Source organism: Onychostruthus taczanowskii, unplaced genomic scaffold (assembly GCF_017590055.1).
Source record: "Onychostruthus taczanowskii isolate IOZ18803 unplaced genomic scaffold, ASM1759005v1 scaffold86, whole genome shotgun sequence".
Lineage (NCBI taxonomy): Eukaryota > Metazoa > Chordata > Aves > Passeriformes > Passeridae > Onychostruthus > Onychostruthus taczanowskii.
The window spans coordinates 2,870,367-2,888,168 of record NW_024506552.1 but is presented as its reverse complement, the minus strand read 5'-3'; the positions used below and the strand labels follow the sequence as shown (position 1 = coordinate 2,888,168).

The 17,802-nt window shown below is 41.9% G+C and overlaps 1 protein-coding gene across 1 annotated transcript in view; it reads left to right on the top strand.

Annotated features, from left to right (window-relative positions):
• Positions 1-12,768, top strand: part of GTF2I (general transcription factor IIi) — a 77,875-nt gene extending 65,107 nt beyond the window's left edge. Inside the window, exons 36-45 of the mRNA XM_041424982.1 lie at positions 429-612; positions 1,440-1,492; positions 2,046-2,153; positions 2,991-3,074; positions 3,895-4,078; positions 5,006-5,034; positions 6,402-6,464; positions 7,858-7,896; positions 10,173-10,247; positions 11,709-12,768. Coding sequence (XP_041280916.1) covers positions 429-612; positions 1,440-1,492; positions 2,046-2,153; positions 2,991-3,074; positions 3,895-4,078; positions 5,006-5,034; positions 6,402-6,464; positions 7,858-7,896; positions 10,173-10,231 — 803 coding nt within the window. The 3' untranslated portion in view covers positions 10,232-10,247; positions 11,709-12,768. The remainder of the gene's footprint in view (positions 1-428; positions 613-1,439; positions 1,493-2,045; positions 2,154-2,990; positions 3,075-3,894; positions 4,079-5,005; positions 5,035-6,401; positions 6,465-7,857; positions 7,897-10,172; positions 10,248-11,708) is intronic.
• Positions 12,769-17,802: the final 5,034 nt, after the last annotated feature.

The window sequence follows — 17,802 nt, the reverse complement described above, 5'->3', positions numbered from 1 at the left end:
AGAGATCTCCTGGAGGGAGGATTGGCTGTGGGAGAGATAAAGAAAACTGCCCAATGGACAGCAGAGAACTGCCCCAGCTCTGACAGAGGGTGATGGAATGCACACCCCCACCACATCTTGCATTTGCAAGCTAAGACAAAAGGGGTGTGCAGATAGAATAGTCATGCATGCAGACCAAGCCAGTGGCATGAGCTGGTTGCAAATTACTGAGTTTCAGCAAATTATGGTGAGATTTACTGCAACAGAAAGTCATGTTTGCATTGTTAATTTTCTTCCTGCATACTCATAGCTGTAACCAAAGAAGACAAAGCCTGCTGGTAAATTGATTATGCATGTGCCAGCTACTCTATTCCATTTCCAGCAGGGGTATGCTATTTCTGTACACACCAGTTGCCTAACGGGTCCTTATTTGCTCTGTTGCATTTCAGGGGAAGCTCTGGGACGCAGTGGGCCAGTGAAGGTGCCATATGCACTGTTTGATTCCTACCCAGAGGATTTCCATGTGGAAGGACTGCCTGAGGGGGTGCCCTTCCGCCAGCCTACGACTTTTGGGATTCCAAGGCTAGAGAAAATCCTGAGAAATAGACCCAAAATAAAATTTATTATTAAAAAGTAAGGCTCCCATATGTTTTTAATAATCTGTTCTATGAGAATTGAAATGTAGACCAAAAAATGAAATTGTGTTGCCAAGTTGCTAAATTACTCTATAAAATACACACTGCAATATTTTTATTGAGGAAATGATGGGAAAGCTCTTGTGCCAGTGGAACAAGATACAATAATCTCTTTGTTCTGACAGACTCTTGGACTGCTGTGAGAGGAAGAGCAAGTCCATATTTCTTAATCCATCACAATTATCACATCATTGGTTTAATTCCTACTGCAAGGAGCACTTATGGGCTACTCATAAAGCTTGCTGGTTGTGTATTGGGAGCTGAGGAGTGGAGATTATTTTAATGACAGCTGTAAGAATTCTCTTTCTTTTGTCTAGAACAGGTTTAGATATTCCTGTGCCAGTGCAGAAACAGTGGCAAGAGAAATTACAAGGACAGATAGTGATAGAACAAGGGGGGGACAGAGAGCAGGGTAAAATTAGATGTTTGGAAGAAATTTTCACTGGGAGGGTGTTGCCCAGAGCAGCTGTGGCTGCCCCATCCCTGGAAGTGTTCAAGGCCAGGTTGGATGGGGTTTTGAGCAACCTGATGTAGTAGATGATGTCCCTGCTCGTGGCAGGGGTAAGGTTTTAGGCTCCTTCCAACCCAAACCAGTCTAAGATTCTGTGATTCTGGGAAGTTATGGAGCTTCTCAGTCATTGCATTCTTGACTGACTGTTTGGCTGAGAGGATATCACTTAGTTACCATTTTTAGAAAATGGGATTTTCTTTAATGTTGATGTTATAATTTTATTATTGTATGTAAAATGTTCAATCTGTTTTCAGGCCTGAGGTGCTTGAGGCAGCTATCAAAGGAAGGTCTGATAGAAGCCCGCAAGGTGAGTTTTGCAGCTGCTTCACTTCCCAAATAACAGTTTATTTCAAGGGTTAAATATTAATTATGAGAGCAGCGTGGTGCTAATAAATTCCTGAAATATTTATTCTACATTGCAGTTGCTTGGTTTGTTTGTCTGTTTTCAAGATGGGAAAAGCACTTACCAGTTACAGTTAAAATATAGCTCTCACAAGGGAGTATTAATTCTTTTAGGTTATTCACAAATAATTGTGCCTCTAATGTATTCTTTACTACATTCTATCAAAATGTAGCCAGCAATGTAGGATTCACAGGATTTGTTTGGGTCTAGAGATAAATTATTTGCTCCTAGTTTGTAGATCATCTAAATGACACAGGCACCAGAGACAGGAGTGCAGATAGCCAGTAGAAAATTATGTCAGGTAGGTAGGTCATGGAATAAATGCTTCCATTTTGAAACTGAAACTAGGTCCTCTTTGAAAACTTTGCCAATATTTGTTGTTTTGCAATATTTTCTTTATAGATGAAACTGAAGATTTTGACCTCTCTATAAATGTTTTCTAAATTAATCCTCTTAGGAAAAAATAATTCCTCCAGTAAAGCCAATACAGCAAGGACCACAAAAAACACAGTGAAAGCATCTGAAGATGTTGAAGACCTAAACATTGTTAAAGTAACCGTAAAAGGTGTGTATACTGTCTGGTTTCACATCATAATACTTGTGCTTCTATTCTTCATGATATCTGCTTAGTTTGATACTTTCCTACAGTCAGGCTGGTTTGCTGAAATACAAGTACAGTCAAGAAAGAACCCAAGTTACCTTTTGGTTTGGCTGAGATGTTAAATATTATCTAACACTCATTAATATCTCATCAGTGACATCTGTAGAATATTCTTAGTCCAACCACCTGTTAAGAAGTATCCACATTTTTATGATGCAGTAAATTAAATATTGACTTGCAGTTCTTGGCAACTTGCAGATGTCAGTACTTGAACTGAATTGAATGACCATGCAGGCTGAACTGCTTTGTCTTAATACCAATTACTGCTTATTTTTGCTGCATGCTGTAGCCATCTACTGAATGATCACTTTGCTTTTACCTTCACATACCATTCTGTGTTCCATAAGAAAGTCAAATACAATCTGTTGGTTTAAATTACTTTAGAAAATCATCTCTAGACATTTCTAGATTCATCCCTGGTAGTGTTCAGGGCCAGGTTGATTGGGGCTTGGAGCAACCTGGTCTAGTGGAAGGTGTCCCTGCCCATGGCAGGGGTTTAGAAATGGAGACTTTAAGGTCTCTTCCAAACCAAACCATTTTTTAGGATTCTGTAATTTCTTAGCAACCATCTATTTGTGTGTATTTCTACTATTCAGTGTTACTACTAAAATGAGGAACAAAGACAGTGCCTGTTTAGAAGCTCTTGGGTATACCTGCTTTGAGTAAACATGTAGGGATAAACAAGCTTCAGGGGTGGAAATTTGTGCTTAATTCTCATGCTGTTCTAACAATTTCTTCCAGATGATGAAAGTGAGCGACTGCCAAAAGCAGAAAATGCCAGACAATTGAGAGAGCAAGTAAATGATCTTTTTAGCCAGAAATTTGGTAATTGCTTCTTACTCCCCATTTTTATATAGGTGTGAGTGCAATTAATGTTGTTCACAGTGCAGTTACTGAATGAATATTCACACACAGTGAATTACATCTATGGTCATTAAAATGAACAAATTTGAGAATTGTATATGGATGTTGTGCTTTGACTCCAAAAAGAATCTTTTCTAAGTGATGTAGACAGTTTGGTGTTTTAAACAAAGTCCTAAGACTATAGATTGCTTCATGGTTCCCCTTCCCTTTTCCTTTTTCCTATGTCAACATGGATGAAGTATTTATTTTGCTGGCAGTCCATGGTTCTTCTCAGGGCTTCATAATCCTGACCTCTTAATACTTGGGATTAGAGTAATTTTAAAAATGCAGTTTAACCCTTTTGCTGTGTATAGTTTTGTTTGGGTTTTTTTTACTTTGCATTTTATAGAAGCAATGACTTTGGTTTCCTTATCTGAAATTCCTTCACTTGGGCTTCATTGAATTTCTTTTCATAGCATTGCAGGAAATGCTGTTTTCCCTCATGTAGCTGTCTCCTTTAATATCCTGTTCTGTACTGTTCTCTAAGAGCAGAGTCTGTGTTCTTCATGTGCTGAACTGTCAGACTTGGAGATGTGACTGATGCTCTCGTAGTAATGTTCATGAGTGTAATCCAGAGCCTCATTTCTAACACTGTAATTGTTTCATTGTCAAGTGAAGCTTGATAGTTTGAGATCTGATAGAAAGCACGGTTTGAATTTTTTTTTAATCATCTGAGGACTTTTTTGTCAGTGTAATCATAAATACTGTGGGTTTGAAAATAAACATGACCTCTCTCACTTAGGTGAAGCCACTGGTATGAATTTTCCTGTGAAAGTTCCATACAGAAAAATCACTAACAACCCTGGCTGTGTGTTGGTGGATGGAATGCCTCCAGGTGTGACATTTAAAGCACCCAGTTATCTGGAACTCAGCTCAATGAGGAAGATTTTGGATTCAGCAGAGTCTATCAAGTTCACTGTCATTAGGTATGTAGTTGCCATTAATTAGATTGTGAGTACAGTCCCATAGCTGGAATAAATGTGAGAGAGTAGAAGTTGTAGTGCATCTTTAAAGAGGTGTTGGCTCTTTCTGGATAACAATATATCCGGTCAAATGAAGCCCAGATGTTCCTGGCATGAATGAAGGAGGACATGTCCAATTTAATATGACAAAAGGCATATTACTAATACTGCATATTACAGAAAGCTGTCTTTTGAGTTCAAATCTAATCATAATAGCTAAAAAGTCCTATAGTTTTCTGGGCCTTGCTCTCCCAGTCATAATATCAAGTTTTGAAACAAGTCCAGAGCTCATTGGTTACTATGCAATATTTTAAAATACACTATTGTCCAATTGTAGTATAAGGGAGTTTCATTTGTATGTGTATATCTCCATAGACACACACACACATATCCAGTGTTAATTTGTATGCATTGAAGCAAAACAGATCAAACTTTGGAATCATTCTAAAGGGGAGTTGAAAATATAAAATTGATCCATTTCTGTAACTTCTCAAATCACAGATGACTTCACAGGAGTTTAGAAGCTTCAGTTTATCCTTAGAGAGAGAAGTTCTTAGATTTTACTAAGGGGTCTGAACTCTCAACATTTAATCATGACATATTCTAACCTAAAAAAGGACTTTGATGTGGTTTTGAGTTGAATCCTGAAGGAGAGGTGATTCCTTGCTAAGTAGCAGTGACCAAGGGAAGGGTTTAGGTCTTCCCATACATGTTACTTTTCAAAATGCTAGTTTTGAAAAACCAAAGTGCCCAAGAGCACTCCTTCTGTTTTACTGGCCTTTCTTTTCATTTTTTAGCATGACCTCTGTTATAGAAGGTGTGGGGAGGTTACATTGGGAGGAAACACCATGCAGTGCATTTTAGAATCAGTCATTTTTATTTTTTTTCCAGACCGTTTCCAGGACTTGTGATTAACAATCGTAAGTATTTATGAGACACTGATGACAAATGCATTTTTATAACCTACCAAAATTCATTTTCTACATTGTGTCTTAGTGGCAGAGGCCCCAAGTTGTTAAGGTCTATATATAACTCTTGCCTGTGTATTTCTTATTAAGATTTCCTGACTAAACATGGATGTACAGTTAACTTGAGGGCAGGGGGAGACATTTACATTTAAACAGCATAAGATTAGCATTGACTTGATATGAAAATGCAAGACTCTGATTTTGTATTTTTCAGCTGCAGAGTCCCAAAGAAATTTAGGATCCTGATTGAGCAGCACACTTACATGAGAGCTGCTGTGTTGTAGGTTTAAATTCATCACAGTAGCAGTTAGTAAGCAAGAGCTTTCCAGTAGCTGCACAACTGTGTTCCAGTGAAAAATTCTGCATTCTGCTGAAACTATAACTTTTTAGAGAGGCAGACTGTAGTTAGCTGAAGTGCCGTGGCCAATTTGGCCCTCACAATTAAATTGTTTGGGGTAGTGGGAGGGAGAGGTATAGTTAGTATTTTGGTTGCTAAAATAATTGCGACCTGGTTGCTAGATGTAATTTAGGAGAAAAAACAAACCACAAAGACTGTCACTACAGTGTCCCTTGTGTTGTTTTCTTTATGAACCAACGTCAGATTAGAAATTCAGAGGCCAAATAGCCTGTCACAAACTGGCCTTACCCAGCTGGAGCCTTAGAACCCATTGTTTGTTCAAATACATTCAGCCACCAGTGTATTCCAGCTCCCAAGCTGAGGTCCATGCCCTGCAAGCAGGAGATGTCCTCAGCAGGATACTGTAGCCAGTGACTCCCACTGACCTGCTCACAGACCTAGGTGCACTTCTGAGGTGGCAGAGAGGTCTCTCTGCAAGGGAGAGCCTTCCAGGCAAGTAAATGTGTAATAGTATTTCCAGGGAATTCAGGCAGAAAAGAAAAAATCCATTGAGCTGTTGTCAGTTCAGCATAAGTTGTCAATGTGTATTGGGACTGGGGGAGCAGATTGGCCATGGACCACATGAGGTGTGGGCATTATCTGTGTCCACTAATTGTCATCAAAATGATCTTATACTGATGGATACCAAGGTGAACGATTGAAAGGCTCTGAGCCAACTGCTCATAAGTATTATTATTTATTCTTCATCTAAAGAACATGTGGAAACTTAAAAGTTTTGCTGCTTGAAGGCAAGACTGGGAATGTTTTTCTTGTAACAGATAAGATTGAACTGTATCTCAGTCACAGTGTTGGTGCCTTTTCATGTGAGAAGTTTCAGTATTTGCAGATTCAAACATTTTTCTTGTATTGCATGTGAACCATTTTCATTGTGAAGTAAAACAATTATCATGTTTAATCTTAGAGCTGCTAGAAGAAGCTGAAGCAGAAGCACCAGCAGCAGCCACTAGCACAGCAGTACTACCAGGTGATGCAGTGTGACACGTGTCCTTGCAGGAGGGGTGGGGTGTGCACTTCTGCATCTCACTGGCAGATATCCTTACAGTCATGTCCTAGATATAGGGTGCTCATGATGAGCCATTTCATTTTGAGAAATGAATAGCTGTTAACTTCAATAACTGTTAAACTTTAAATAACTTTAATAGCTGTTAAACATTAGTGGAAAGTGCCTCTACTTTCTTCAAGCTGTGTCATTGGTGTGTTCCTTGATTTGATTTTTACAGATGATGAGTGAGCTGGAAAGAAGGATTAGTGGGGGCAATGTGTAAAGGCAATTCAGCATCCATTTATTAATGTCTGCTTAACTCAAATGTGTGCATGTCTGCATGCACAGCCAAGTGAAGTTTGCCTGCATCGCTGGCAGAGGGGTCTGGGTGGAGTTTCTGCCTGCTGCCAAGCTCTGTAACCCCTGCTAGACTGCATCTGGGAATGCACACACATCACCTGCCTTAGTCTGTGCAGAGAACTAGCTTTGGGCTGTGAATTAACTAAAGGAAATGTTAATTTCCTTTAGTTAATGTTAAGGAAAGGAAATGTTAATTTTCCTGCCCAATCGTTGGGCAACTTAGCTTTGATCCAATACAGCTTTTAAATGTTTGTATACCTTTTAAAAATGTGTATGCTAAGTTGGTGTAGTGTGGGGAAAGCTTGTGCAATTGACTGAATGAATCATTACACAAAGAAGCTGGGAAACTAAGAGAAAACATCTGATAAACATTTTAAGAGTAAGGGACACTTCTATGATGAAAATTATTGTAAAGGAAACTGCTGGTTCCTCTGTTTCCATGTGGAGGTGTGGGAGGGAGGAGATCAGCTGCTGGTGGTTTGTGAGCTTGCTGTAGTCTGTTGGTCCTTAACATCTGCAGTGTTAAAATGGTTTTCCCAGAGCATGTTCATCTACAATCCCTGCAGACACAGTAGCAAACTCAGCATGGAATTAAAGCATCCTTCTTGTCCTCTGTTGTGCACCTCCCCACTCTGCCCCAAGTACACATACTTGCCATCAAAGACAGTGCTTGGGAGAAGTGGTGGCTCTTTCTTTAAGCTGTTCCAAATGTGGTGGATCCTGTGCAAATGGACATGATGTTGTTCTGGGACTTGGTGATATCTCTGCCACAGTGAATCATCCTTAGAAGAGAAAGTGTTACATAGTTGAATGTAATAAATGTTTGGGGATATTTTCTATTTTGTTGCAGACTATAGAAAGCTGCACAAATTTATCTCAGTCAAAGAGATCGGAGTCTGATTGTTTAAGAAAAATTAGGTGCTTTTTTGAGGGAAAACTTAATTTCCCTAATCTGACTCATCTTGTTGAAACTATATTCATATTCATTTGACTGTCTTTTTTTTTTACATTTAAGAGCCAGCTGAACCAAGCCATATAGAAGTATCTCTAGGAGGTAAGTGTCTTCAGTTACTATCAAGAAATATTTTTAAGTAGTGCTGAACAAAGTTGCATCTGTTTTTAAAGTCAGGTCAATCAAAACCAAGAAAAGGTCTTTTATTGGTTCCTGGTACATTTCTTCATTTATAGTAATATCATGCTGCATCATGTGAAAAATACTTAGCAGCAAAAAATACTATTTAAATAATTTGACAAAGGAGTTCTGCAAATTCACCAATAACTTAGGTGAGTCATGCCTATACATAGGCTCTGAGTGACTTCATATCCTGAGTGATGCATCCAGTTATTCAGTGCTGTAGTTTCCACAATTGATGCAAGTGAGTGATTGCCATCATCAGGAACTCTGAATGCCATATGGGCCTGGATACACTGTGCTGGGGGCAAGGGAGTGGAGCATTGGTGTTCTTCTAGCACTTAAACTCTGGAGAACATCCAACTTTCCTATTGTCCAAGAATATACTTGAACTGTACCCTTTTCAGATAAGAATCACAGAATCATTTAGTTTGGAAAAGCCTTCTAAAAGCATCAAGTCAAAATGTTGCCCCAGTACTGCCAAGCTCACCACTAAACATGCAAGTGCCACATCTACACACCTTTTAAATGCCTCAGCCTCAGTGACTCCAGCACTGCCCTGGGCAGCCTCTGCCAGGCCTTGACAACCCTTTTTGTGAAGAAGTGTTTTCTGGTCCATAGATATATGTAAGGGAGCTGTAGGTTTTGTATCCCCCACGTGTTTTTGCACATGGTCTTGGTGAATCAGAAATACTGGACTGACCTGAGAGTTGGGCTGTTGCTGTTGCTGTGTGCTCTGCTCCTGTAAATGCTGCCTTTGCCTCACCCCAGCCTGTCAGCAGGGCCCTGCAGGGCCACAGCTGTCTCTGCCGTGGCTCCAAGGTCACCCAGGGGCTCTGTAGTTTGCTGGGGTGCTGCCTTTGTGTCAGGTGGTCCCAGGAAGGGTTTGCTGATGTGTCTGGCAGCCAGCAGCCCTGGGATGGCAGCTGCTGTGCATCAGCACTTTTCATCTTGAGACTCTCAACTTTGGCTTATTCCCTAATCCTGCTTACATTGCCTCAAAAGAGAAAGCAGCAAATCTCTGTGCTCCTGTTCTTCTCCTGCCTTTTTCATGGAAATTCCCTTTCCAGGCTCCATTGCTTCATTCCCCCTGTCATGGCATTGAACTCTAAGGCAAGAGAACATTCTCAACCAGAATGAATGTTACAGGCTGAGTTACAGGTTCACTCCAAGGGTTTTAAGTCAGTCTCTCTTGGAGTATAGACTGACCCTGTTGCAGCAGTTAGACAGGAAGAAGGCAAATGTTAGTCACAAATGTTAGCTCAGCAGAGCGGAGCTGCAGATTTTAAGCTCATAGTTTTGAAGGCTGGAACATCAGATATCTTTATCATGCCAAAACTCAATGGGATTGTTGAAGCAAGATGGTGCAAGAGAACGACACTCATTTCTGATACTGTCATGTGGAAGAGAATCAGCTGTGGGCCTTCACTGTGATGGTTTGGAAGAGACAGAAAAGCAGAGTTATGAATTTGTCATCCAAAACTGGCTTCAGACACTGTAACTACAGAAACGTTTTTGTGAAAAGACACGCAGTGGCAAAAATCACTTCAGAACTAGGCTGGAAGGTATAAAATGGTCATGTGGTGAAACAGCCTGGCTTTGTAGTGATGAATTACTCTCGCACCAAACCTTCCAAACAACTTCAGGGGAAACCAATTTCCTTCCAACATCATATTGTCTGTAAAAAGAACAGAACCAGGCTCTGGGTCATATGGACAGTGCTACACAGACATGAGATTCCTTTGATTTACCTCCAAGCATCCTTGCAATGAATAAAACTGTATCAAAAGATGATGAATGCTTTAGCCAACATGATTTTTTTAGAAAACATATCATACTGCTTTCCTGTATGATACTGTACTTTGAAAATTAGCTAGGGTTGAAATTTATTTTGGAGAGACTGAAATAGAACAATGCAGAAATCTGTATCTAGTTGAGAGAGAAACAGTCTACTAATGCCAATTTTATTTCCATTCATTAAGAACTAGAGTGCTCTAAGATCCTAAGGTGCTTTACATTGCAGTGGAAGTGGTAATTTTCACAGAATCAGATTGCTGTGAATATGCTTTTATTTGTTATTATTAGTTTAAAGAGATAATGAATGCTTTTCATGTTTTTATGAATTTTTACTTAAGTACAACAGTAACAAAATTGGTGGGGAAGTTCCACTTTTTTCATTCACTACTACTTTTTTACAGTTAACACAGAAACAGAAGAAAAGTTTCAACTAAAGCATGAGCCAGACCTGATGTCATAGACCTCATCAATACTGGGTAAAATAATTTAGTGTTTCTTGAAGTCAACACCGGTCAAGGAATAATATTTTTATGTTTTTCGCTGGGGAAAGGAGAGATGAAGTGTAATACTGAATGTCAGAAGGTGCCAGTACTTTAGTTGGGAATTATTCTATGTGTCTCAGCTCCCACATATAAGATGTCAGATGTTTTGCACTTTCTTATCCAAATACAATATAAAGCACATTGTTCAAATTTGTGAGGAAGTCCTAGAAAAATGTGGCCTAAAATGTGTGATGGTAATCATAAACCTCAGAAGCAGAGCAAGTGAAAGCTGAGGGAATTGGTGTTTATGAACAGCTCTGACATAGTTGTGTGAAAAAGCATTATTATTCTTGGTAATGCACATACATCTCCAAATTGTAATTGAGCAGGAAAGCTCTTCACTATGATTGCAATATTGTCTGAGCTTGGGACACTCAGTAAAGCTATTAACTGTGATGACAAATTAACCTCCTTTAAAAGTTTTCTTTATTTTCTTTTCATAAATTAAACTTTTATGAAAAGCCTAGTTTAATTTACAATGCAAATTACAAATGCAATTACAAATGTCCAAATCTTTCTCTTACTCTATTTTTAACGTCACTTGTTCCTAAAAATTATGTTTTTGTGGTGGTGGAGAGCAATGTTAGCAATGCTGTCGTATCACCAAATCCAAAATGCCGACCCACGTGGTTTGGAGTCTCTGTGCTTCATACAAAGAACGTGGGAGTACTTCTTCCCATTTCAGTTTTTTGGTAAGACTGAACCTCAAGTATCTTCCTCATTATACAGTGTTTGATTGGTGTAAAGGTAAATGAAGCATTGGCTTGGGGAGCCTGTGGGTTTCTTTCCTGGCACCATTTCAGTTTTTGGAGCCCGGGGACAGCCTTGGCCCTCCACTGGTACAGCTGAACACAGCCCAGGACAATGAAGTGATGTGGTGGAAAGCTGCAGGAGCTGACAAAGCAGCATCCCAGCTGTCTGTGCCCTGGGCACTACAGGCACAGCAGTGGTGCTCTTGTTCAGGCAGTGAAGTCTGTGTTGGAGGTATTTGTCATCAAAGTGGCAGGATAAAATATACTAAAGGACAAACTGATTCGTCATGGGACACACTGCAGGCAGTGAGATATAAAAAACCATCTCACTTGTCTATTAAAGGTCACAAAAATGTTGTCTGAGCAATGGCTGCACAATTTGATCCTGCAGGAGTTCAGAGTTTTGGATGCTTTAGGCCATCTGCTGAATTTATACTAAAATAAATATTTGTTCTAAATTCTGACAAGAGACCACTAGAGCACACTTTTAATCTCATATTTATTGAGAGCAATATTCAGTTTCTGCATGCTTGCTGAACCTAGGCCTGAAGAACAGGAAAACAGAATACAAACTGCTCATAGTTGTAATAAGGCACAAGGCTTCAATGAAACTAACTTAATTTTTTTAATTTCTCTTACCTAGTCAGAAGCTGCCCCTTCTGAGAGGAGCCTGCTCGGCCTGTCTAGAGCTGTGTAATATAACTGTATAAGAGAAGTATCTTCTATACAAACCCTTTTGTACTATTATATAGAAATGTCTACTTTTTCAGCAGTTCTGTGAATTGACCTAATAATGACTGTAGATTTGGATTGTCTGAGTTTACTTTGGAATATATTTTAACAAATAAATTTGATGCAGCGGTGCTGGGGAGATGGCAGGGATTATAATCAACAGGGATTTAGCTCAGGCTGTCTGTACTTTCCAATAAAGCTGAATTTCACTGTACCTGAATGCATCCTAACTTTTGTAATGAAAAATTCCTGCAGAGTTCAGTTTGTTTACTTTGAAGAAAAAATCCTCTACATTAATTTTCAGCTATTACTTTATTGTCTTGTTGGACAACAGTATCTGTATATTTGAGTTATTTTTCCTATTATATCTATCACAATTAATATGTTTTTCCTAAATAAAAGATTAAATTATCCACTTGACGGTTAGCGTGCATTAATGAGGTAGACTGTGAAATGGTCAATATTCCACTGTGTGGATTAGGAACCAACTGAAATTAAACCTCACATAGTTTGTTCTGTTAGTTCAAGGTAGTAAGTACATGTTATAACAGTTTACATATGATGGGTTTGGTCTTACAGTCCTGCCATAGGCAGTAGTTGTGTGGGCTTGTGTGAGAGCTTTTCTGCTGAAGGCTGTGAGGAAGCTCTTCTGTTCACCTAGAACTAGTTATGGAAACTTGCTACAACCTCCTCTAAGTTCTATTATGTCAAAAACTCTGAATATCCTGTGAATATAATAATTAAATTAAGTCCCCTGTGGTCCTGGTTATGGGCCACAACATGTAAAAACATTTTTTTTTGTCAAATTTCATAAACCGTAGATGTACAGTTCTGTCTATATGATAATCTCTAAAAATGCAGATTATTTGCAAAGGTTTCTATTTTACTGGCATGAATTTGAGATGATTGCATTATGCACAAATGGTAAATTGTGTTCCCTGATGAAGAAATAAAGACCTTTCTGATGTTTTTCAAGACTGTCCATGCAGTTATGTCTTTTACAGCAAATCAAGTCCTAGCAGTAATTCTGTAGTCAGGTAGATAGAACATGCTGCAGCTTGGTTATGTCCTGCCAGCAAAGAAGTAAGGTCCAGTCTGCAATCCAGCTCTGGGTGGGGGAGGTGATTGGACCTGCAAGGAAAATTTTGAAGCCTTAAATTCAATTGTGTGCAGTTTCTGTTCCATGGGAGCAACCTGAAATTCAGCAGGTAAATTCAGAGCAGCACATTTTTGTCATTATGGAGATAAGGGAGACCCTATAGGACATCTGCTTGTGTTTCACAACATGCAGATCTAGGTGCTCCCACTTGAATACTGGGACCTTGTGCTGGTGATGTCAGCAGGGGCAGCTCCATGCTGAGGCATTTTGAAAAAGCTCATCCTGGTCCTACCTTCCTTCTCTCCAGAGAGGAGCTGGTGGTGACTGGTGCCTTGCTGCCTTCCTGCCTCAGCAGCCAGCCATTCCCAGCCCCATGGAATGAGTCCACCTGCTGAACCTACCTGTTATCCCAGCCACATGGGCACTGCCCACATTGTAACCACCAGCACATTTACCTGCTGCTCACTTGAACAGACATGCTGAGCCAATGAACCTCCAGCAGTAGTTCAGGACCAGGTTTCACACTTGCTTCTGGACATGTTTAGAATGGGGAAATTACATAATGCAGCTTTCCCCAGATTTCAGCTGGCCTGACTTCCCCTTCTGAAGAAGCAGGATGGTTCATCCCTTCTTTGCTCTCTTGAGGAGGCACTTCCAGCACAGCTGTCTGTTGCTGCTGTTAGTGCTCACTCAAAATGAGGGCAGTGTCACAGCAAGGGAACTGGGAAAATAAATAATTCCAGGGTATTGCCTTGTCAAGTGTGTAACAGCAGAGTGGCTGTACTGAAACTCTATATGCAGGAGCTGAAAGAAAAATTAAGTGAAAGTGTTTTGCTGAAAGGACTGGAGTTTTTACACGGTGGGCATTGTGAATTTTGCTGCTGGGTGGGCAGTACTGCTGATGGGTTGGCACTCAGTGCTGAAGGCTCTTTGGTTTCAGACATTTTGGGTTATATCCAGGTGAGAGAAATTAGTCTGACAAAATAATTACACCAGTATTTTTACCTTCCAAATATCAATTCAATATTAAGAAATTACCTACAGTCCTAACAGTTAGCAGACTTTTAAGATGTTGACCATGTATAAAAATCTCATTAATTTTCAATCCAGTAGTACATGAGATAGGCCCTAAAAAGCTGTAGCTATACTAATAAATAAATGACTGAATAAATTAAATTACAATAACTTACAAGAGCTCTGAGTAGTTTTTGTGCCAGCAGGGAAGGTTTGTGGTGATGAAGGAGCAGACAAGTATTTACTTCCCATGTTTTACTGAACTTTAAAAGCCTGTCCTGTGCAGTGGACTGGCTCCTTTCTCTTAAATGGGAATTTTGCATGCAAGTAGTGTAGGATTCAGGGTGTCTGTGGTGGAACTGGGCATCCCTTGGATATGGCACCCTGGCTTTTCTCACAGCATACCCACCAGCTGAGGTCCAGTGTCTCTGTGATGCAGTTGCTGGCCAGTGTTTTTCTCTTGGGAGTTGAATTTTTCCACATATAAAATTTGAACCTCCTCTTCTTTGTTTCTTTTCGTGTGTGTCCCGTCAGTGACCCACAGCCAGGGAAGAGGGCAGGCTCTCATTTCTGTGACTGTGTAACAGCTCTGTGCAATCAGTGACAAAACAAAGGCCTCCCTTGGCTCTGTAATGAATTAAGCTGAAATTTAAACTACCAAAAAATCAAAAATTTCATTTTGAACAAAGATTAGGGTGGCATTCCTTCCATCTGCTCTTATATCCTGAGAGGTTTTGGTACTAGTTTTGGGTGGAGCAGTGCCAAAAAGAGGACAGTCCATTTGCCTAAGAAACTCTTAGTCTCCAACACTACAACTGCCTTGACTGAAACCCATCCTCTGAAATCCTGTGTTGCTGTTCCCACTCCACAGCAGCGGGGCCTTGCTGAGAGCACTGCTGCCAGCTTCGGCTGGAGGACTTGGATCTTCTCCATCTCTCTCAAAATGGGATCCTGTGTTCAGACCCCAGCCTTGTTTCCAAAACCATGAATCAGTTCATTAACTCAATAAACTTACATGGTGGTTTGACACTGGCCAGACACCAGGCACCCAAAAAAGTCACTTACTTGCCCTCCCCTGCCACAGCTGGGCAGAAGAGAAAGAAAATTTAATGAAGGCTTCATGAGTTGAGGTAAGGACTGGGAGAGAACAATCCAGTGTTGTAGTGTGTTGTTTGGTTTTGTTGGAGTTGGTATGTTCCGTTTCCCCCAATTATTAAAGTGGTTCGGTCTTGGGATCCTCCTCCCTCCCCGGTTAGTCCCTCCCCAAGTACAGAGCTGTCTGTTTGTTGTCTCCTCCCCTCTTGCCATGGATTTTCCTGTTAACCACCCCCTGAACTCCTGTCCATCACCCACTGACTCCTCCTCTTATTCCAGAAAGTTCTCCATTCAGTGGGTGATTGGACCAGAAACACAGCTCCTCCCTATTCCATCCCTTATTAGCTAGCCGGTGTGTCCTCATGAGTACGCTCGCTCCTAAGTTCTCCCTCATTGGTTGTTGTATTGTCCCCACCCAGCTGTTGAACCCCTTTATATGCTATTGTATCCCCTTGCTCCCAGTCTTCTCTCGGCTGGCTCTCCTGGAGGTAATAAAAGCTGTGGATTTCACCCCCAAGAGGAGTCCCTCTTTTCTTCATTCCTTCGCCTTCCTTGCTGATCACCGCTGCTTCCTGTCGAGGCGCTCCCCGGACGCCCCGGCGCGTTTGGGAAGTGCCCCCGCTGCTGGCTGCCGTGCCTCAGCTCGGCCGGTGGTCTCCTTCCCTGCCGGGGGGAGTAGAGGATTTCTAGCAGCAGCTCAGCACTCCAAGGGCAAACCAGACTTGGCTTAGAGATACAAAGTGAATTTGTTACTAACTAAATCAGAGGACAATAATGAGAAGTAAAGTAAGTCCTTAAACCACCTTTTTGGCTCTAACCCTTCCGTCCTTCGCACCAACAGCGCAGGGAGACAGGGCAAGAGGGTTTGGGGCAGTTCATCACCTGAGATCATTTCTGCTGCTCAGGGAGAGGAGTCCTGCCCCTGTGAGACCATGGGGTCCCTCCCATGGGCGAGACAGTTCTTCGTGAACTTCTCTAGTGTGGTTCCAATTTCACAAGCAGCACTCCTTCCAAAACTGCTGCGACATGGGTTTCTCTTCCCACAGGGTGCAGTCCTCCAAAGACAGGCTGCTCCAGCCTGGAAGCAGGGCCCTCTCCTCTGGGTCTTCCACTGGATCACAGCCTCCTCCAGGCATCCACCTGCATGGGCACCTCCCTCACGGGCTGTGGGTGGATCTGTGCATCCCCTGTGGATCCCCATGGGCTGTGGGTGGATCTCTGCATCCCCTGTGGATCCCCAGGGGCTGCAGGGGCACAGCTGCTTCCCCATGGTCTCACAATGGCCTGCAGAGGAGTCCTGGCTCCAGCACCTGGAGCACCTCCTCTCCCTCCTTCCCCACTGGCCCTGGTCTCCAGGTTTTTTCCTTCACATGTCCTCTTCTTTGTCTAGGAAAAGCTGTGCATGCCCCACTTTGTTTTGGTTTTCTTCTTAAATATGTTATCACAGAGGTGTTACCACCATCTCTACTTGGCCCAGGCTTGGCCAGCAGCATGTCCATCCTCAGAGCCATCAGGGCTTGGCTCTGCTGGACATCTGGCAGCTTCGAGCAGAAGCCAGCTCTGGAGCCCCCCTGCTACCGAAAACCAGACTGTGCAAAACTGAAAACTCGGCTTGTTCAGATGGGATGTTTCTCTGCTGAGAATTTTCTTCTAAAATCTTGTTTCTTGACATGTATTAGACATGTGAGACATTTGATGGAACACTCAGCAGTGCATCACACAGAGTTACAGGTGGTGTTTCACTGTGAACTAATCCTTCATGGACAGTGGCATCTAAAACCTTTCATTTCTTTCATCACAAGATGAGGAATGAGGAAACAGGAAGGAACTATGAATTAAGTGGTTTCCAGAAATGTACTGTCTGTAATGCAGTTTAAATTTAGTACAAACAATTTTAATTATGAAAGTAGCTGTTACGACAAAGTTTATGGTGTTCTGCATAAGCAGCAGTTATCTGGTGACTAACAGAGCAGAATCCAAACAGCCCTGGATGGATCTTTTTTAATATTTGTGGTTCTGTAATATGCAAGGAACTTCCCTTGCCTATAGGGAAGTCCCCCTGATAAAATAGTAAGAAAACAAATGTAAATGACCATTTACTATTGCACAGCTGCAAGTACCACACCCAAGTTCCAGGGGAGGGCTACAGTTAGTATTTGATGTTTTTAATGTGGCCAGAGCAAGCTTTTGTCTTTACAAGCTAACAAGGGCATTGGGCTGTTCCTGTGCCAGGGCTTCCTGCTGCTGCTCAGTGGGGAGAGCCCCTGTCAGCTCTGCTGCGGTTTGGGGCTGCTGCCTGCCAGGGTCAGGGGACAGGGGTGCTACCTCTGCCTGAGGCATCTCTGCTCCTGGCTGAGTGTGGGCTGGGTTTGCTCTAACACCCAGCTCGTGGCAGTGAGCTGGCCTGCTGGGGACATTGGCTGCACTGGGGCACAGGTTTCCAGAGGGGATGGAGCTGAGTGTTCACAGCTGGCTGGAGCTGGGCTCCTCCAAGGATCCTGTGGAGAGCAGGGCTCTGCCAGGTGACTGCCCACCTCTGCTGCCCACTGTCATTGAGGGTGCCCGTGGTGGGGACAGAAGCGCTCCTGGGTACACCTTTGCTTTCAAGCAGTGTGGAATTGATCCCTGCAGCTCTCACATCCCTTCAGGTCTTTCTGCTCAGGGCTGAGGATGGAGAAGGAGGAGGACATGAATGCAGAGGGTGCACTGGCATTTCAGAACGGCTTAGCAGGGGACTCTCCTGCTCTCCCAGTGGGACACAGGGGTCTATCTCCAGCCCACTCTGGGGTTTCCCTGT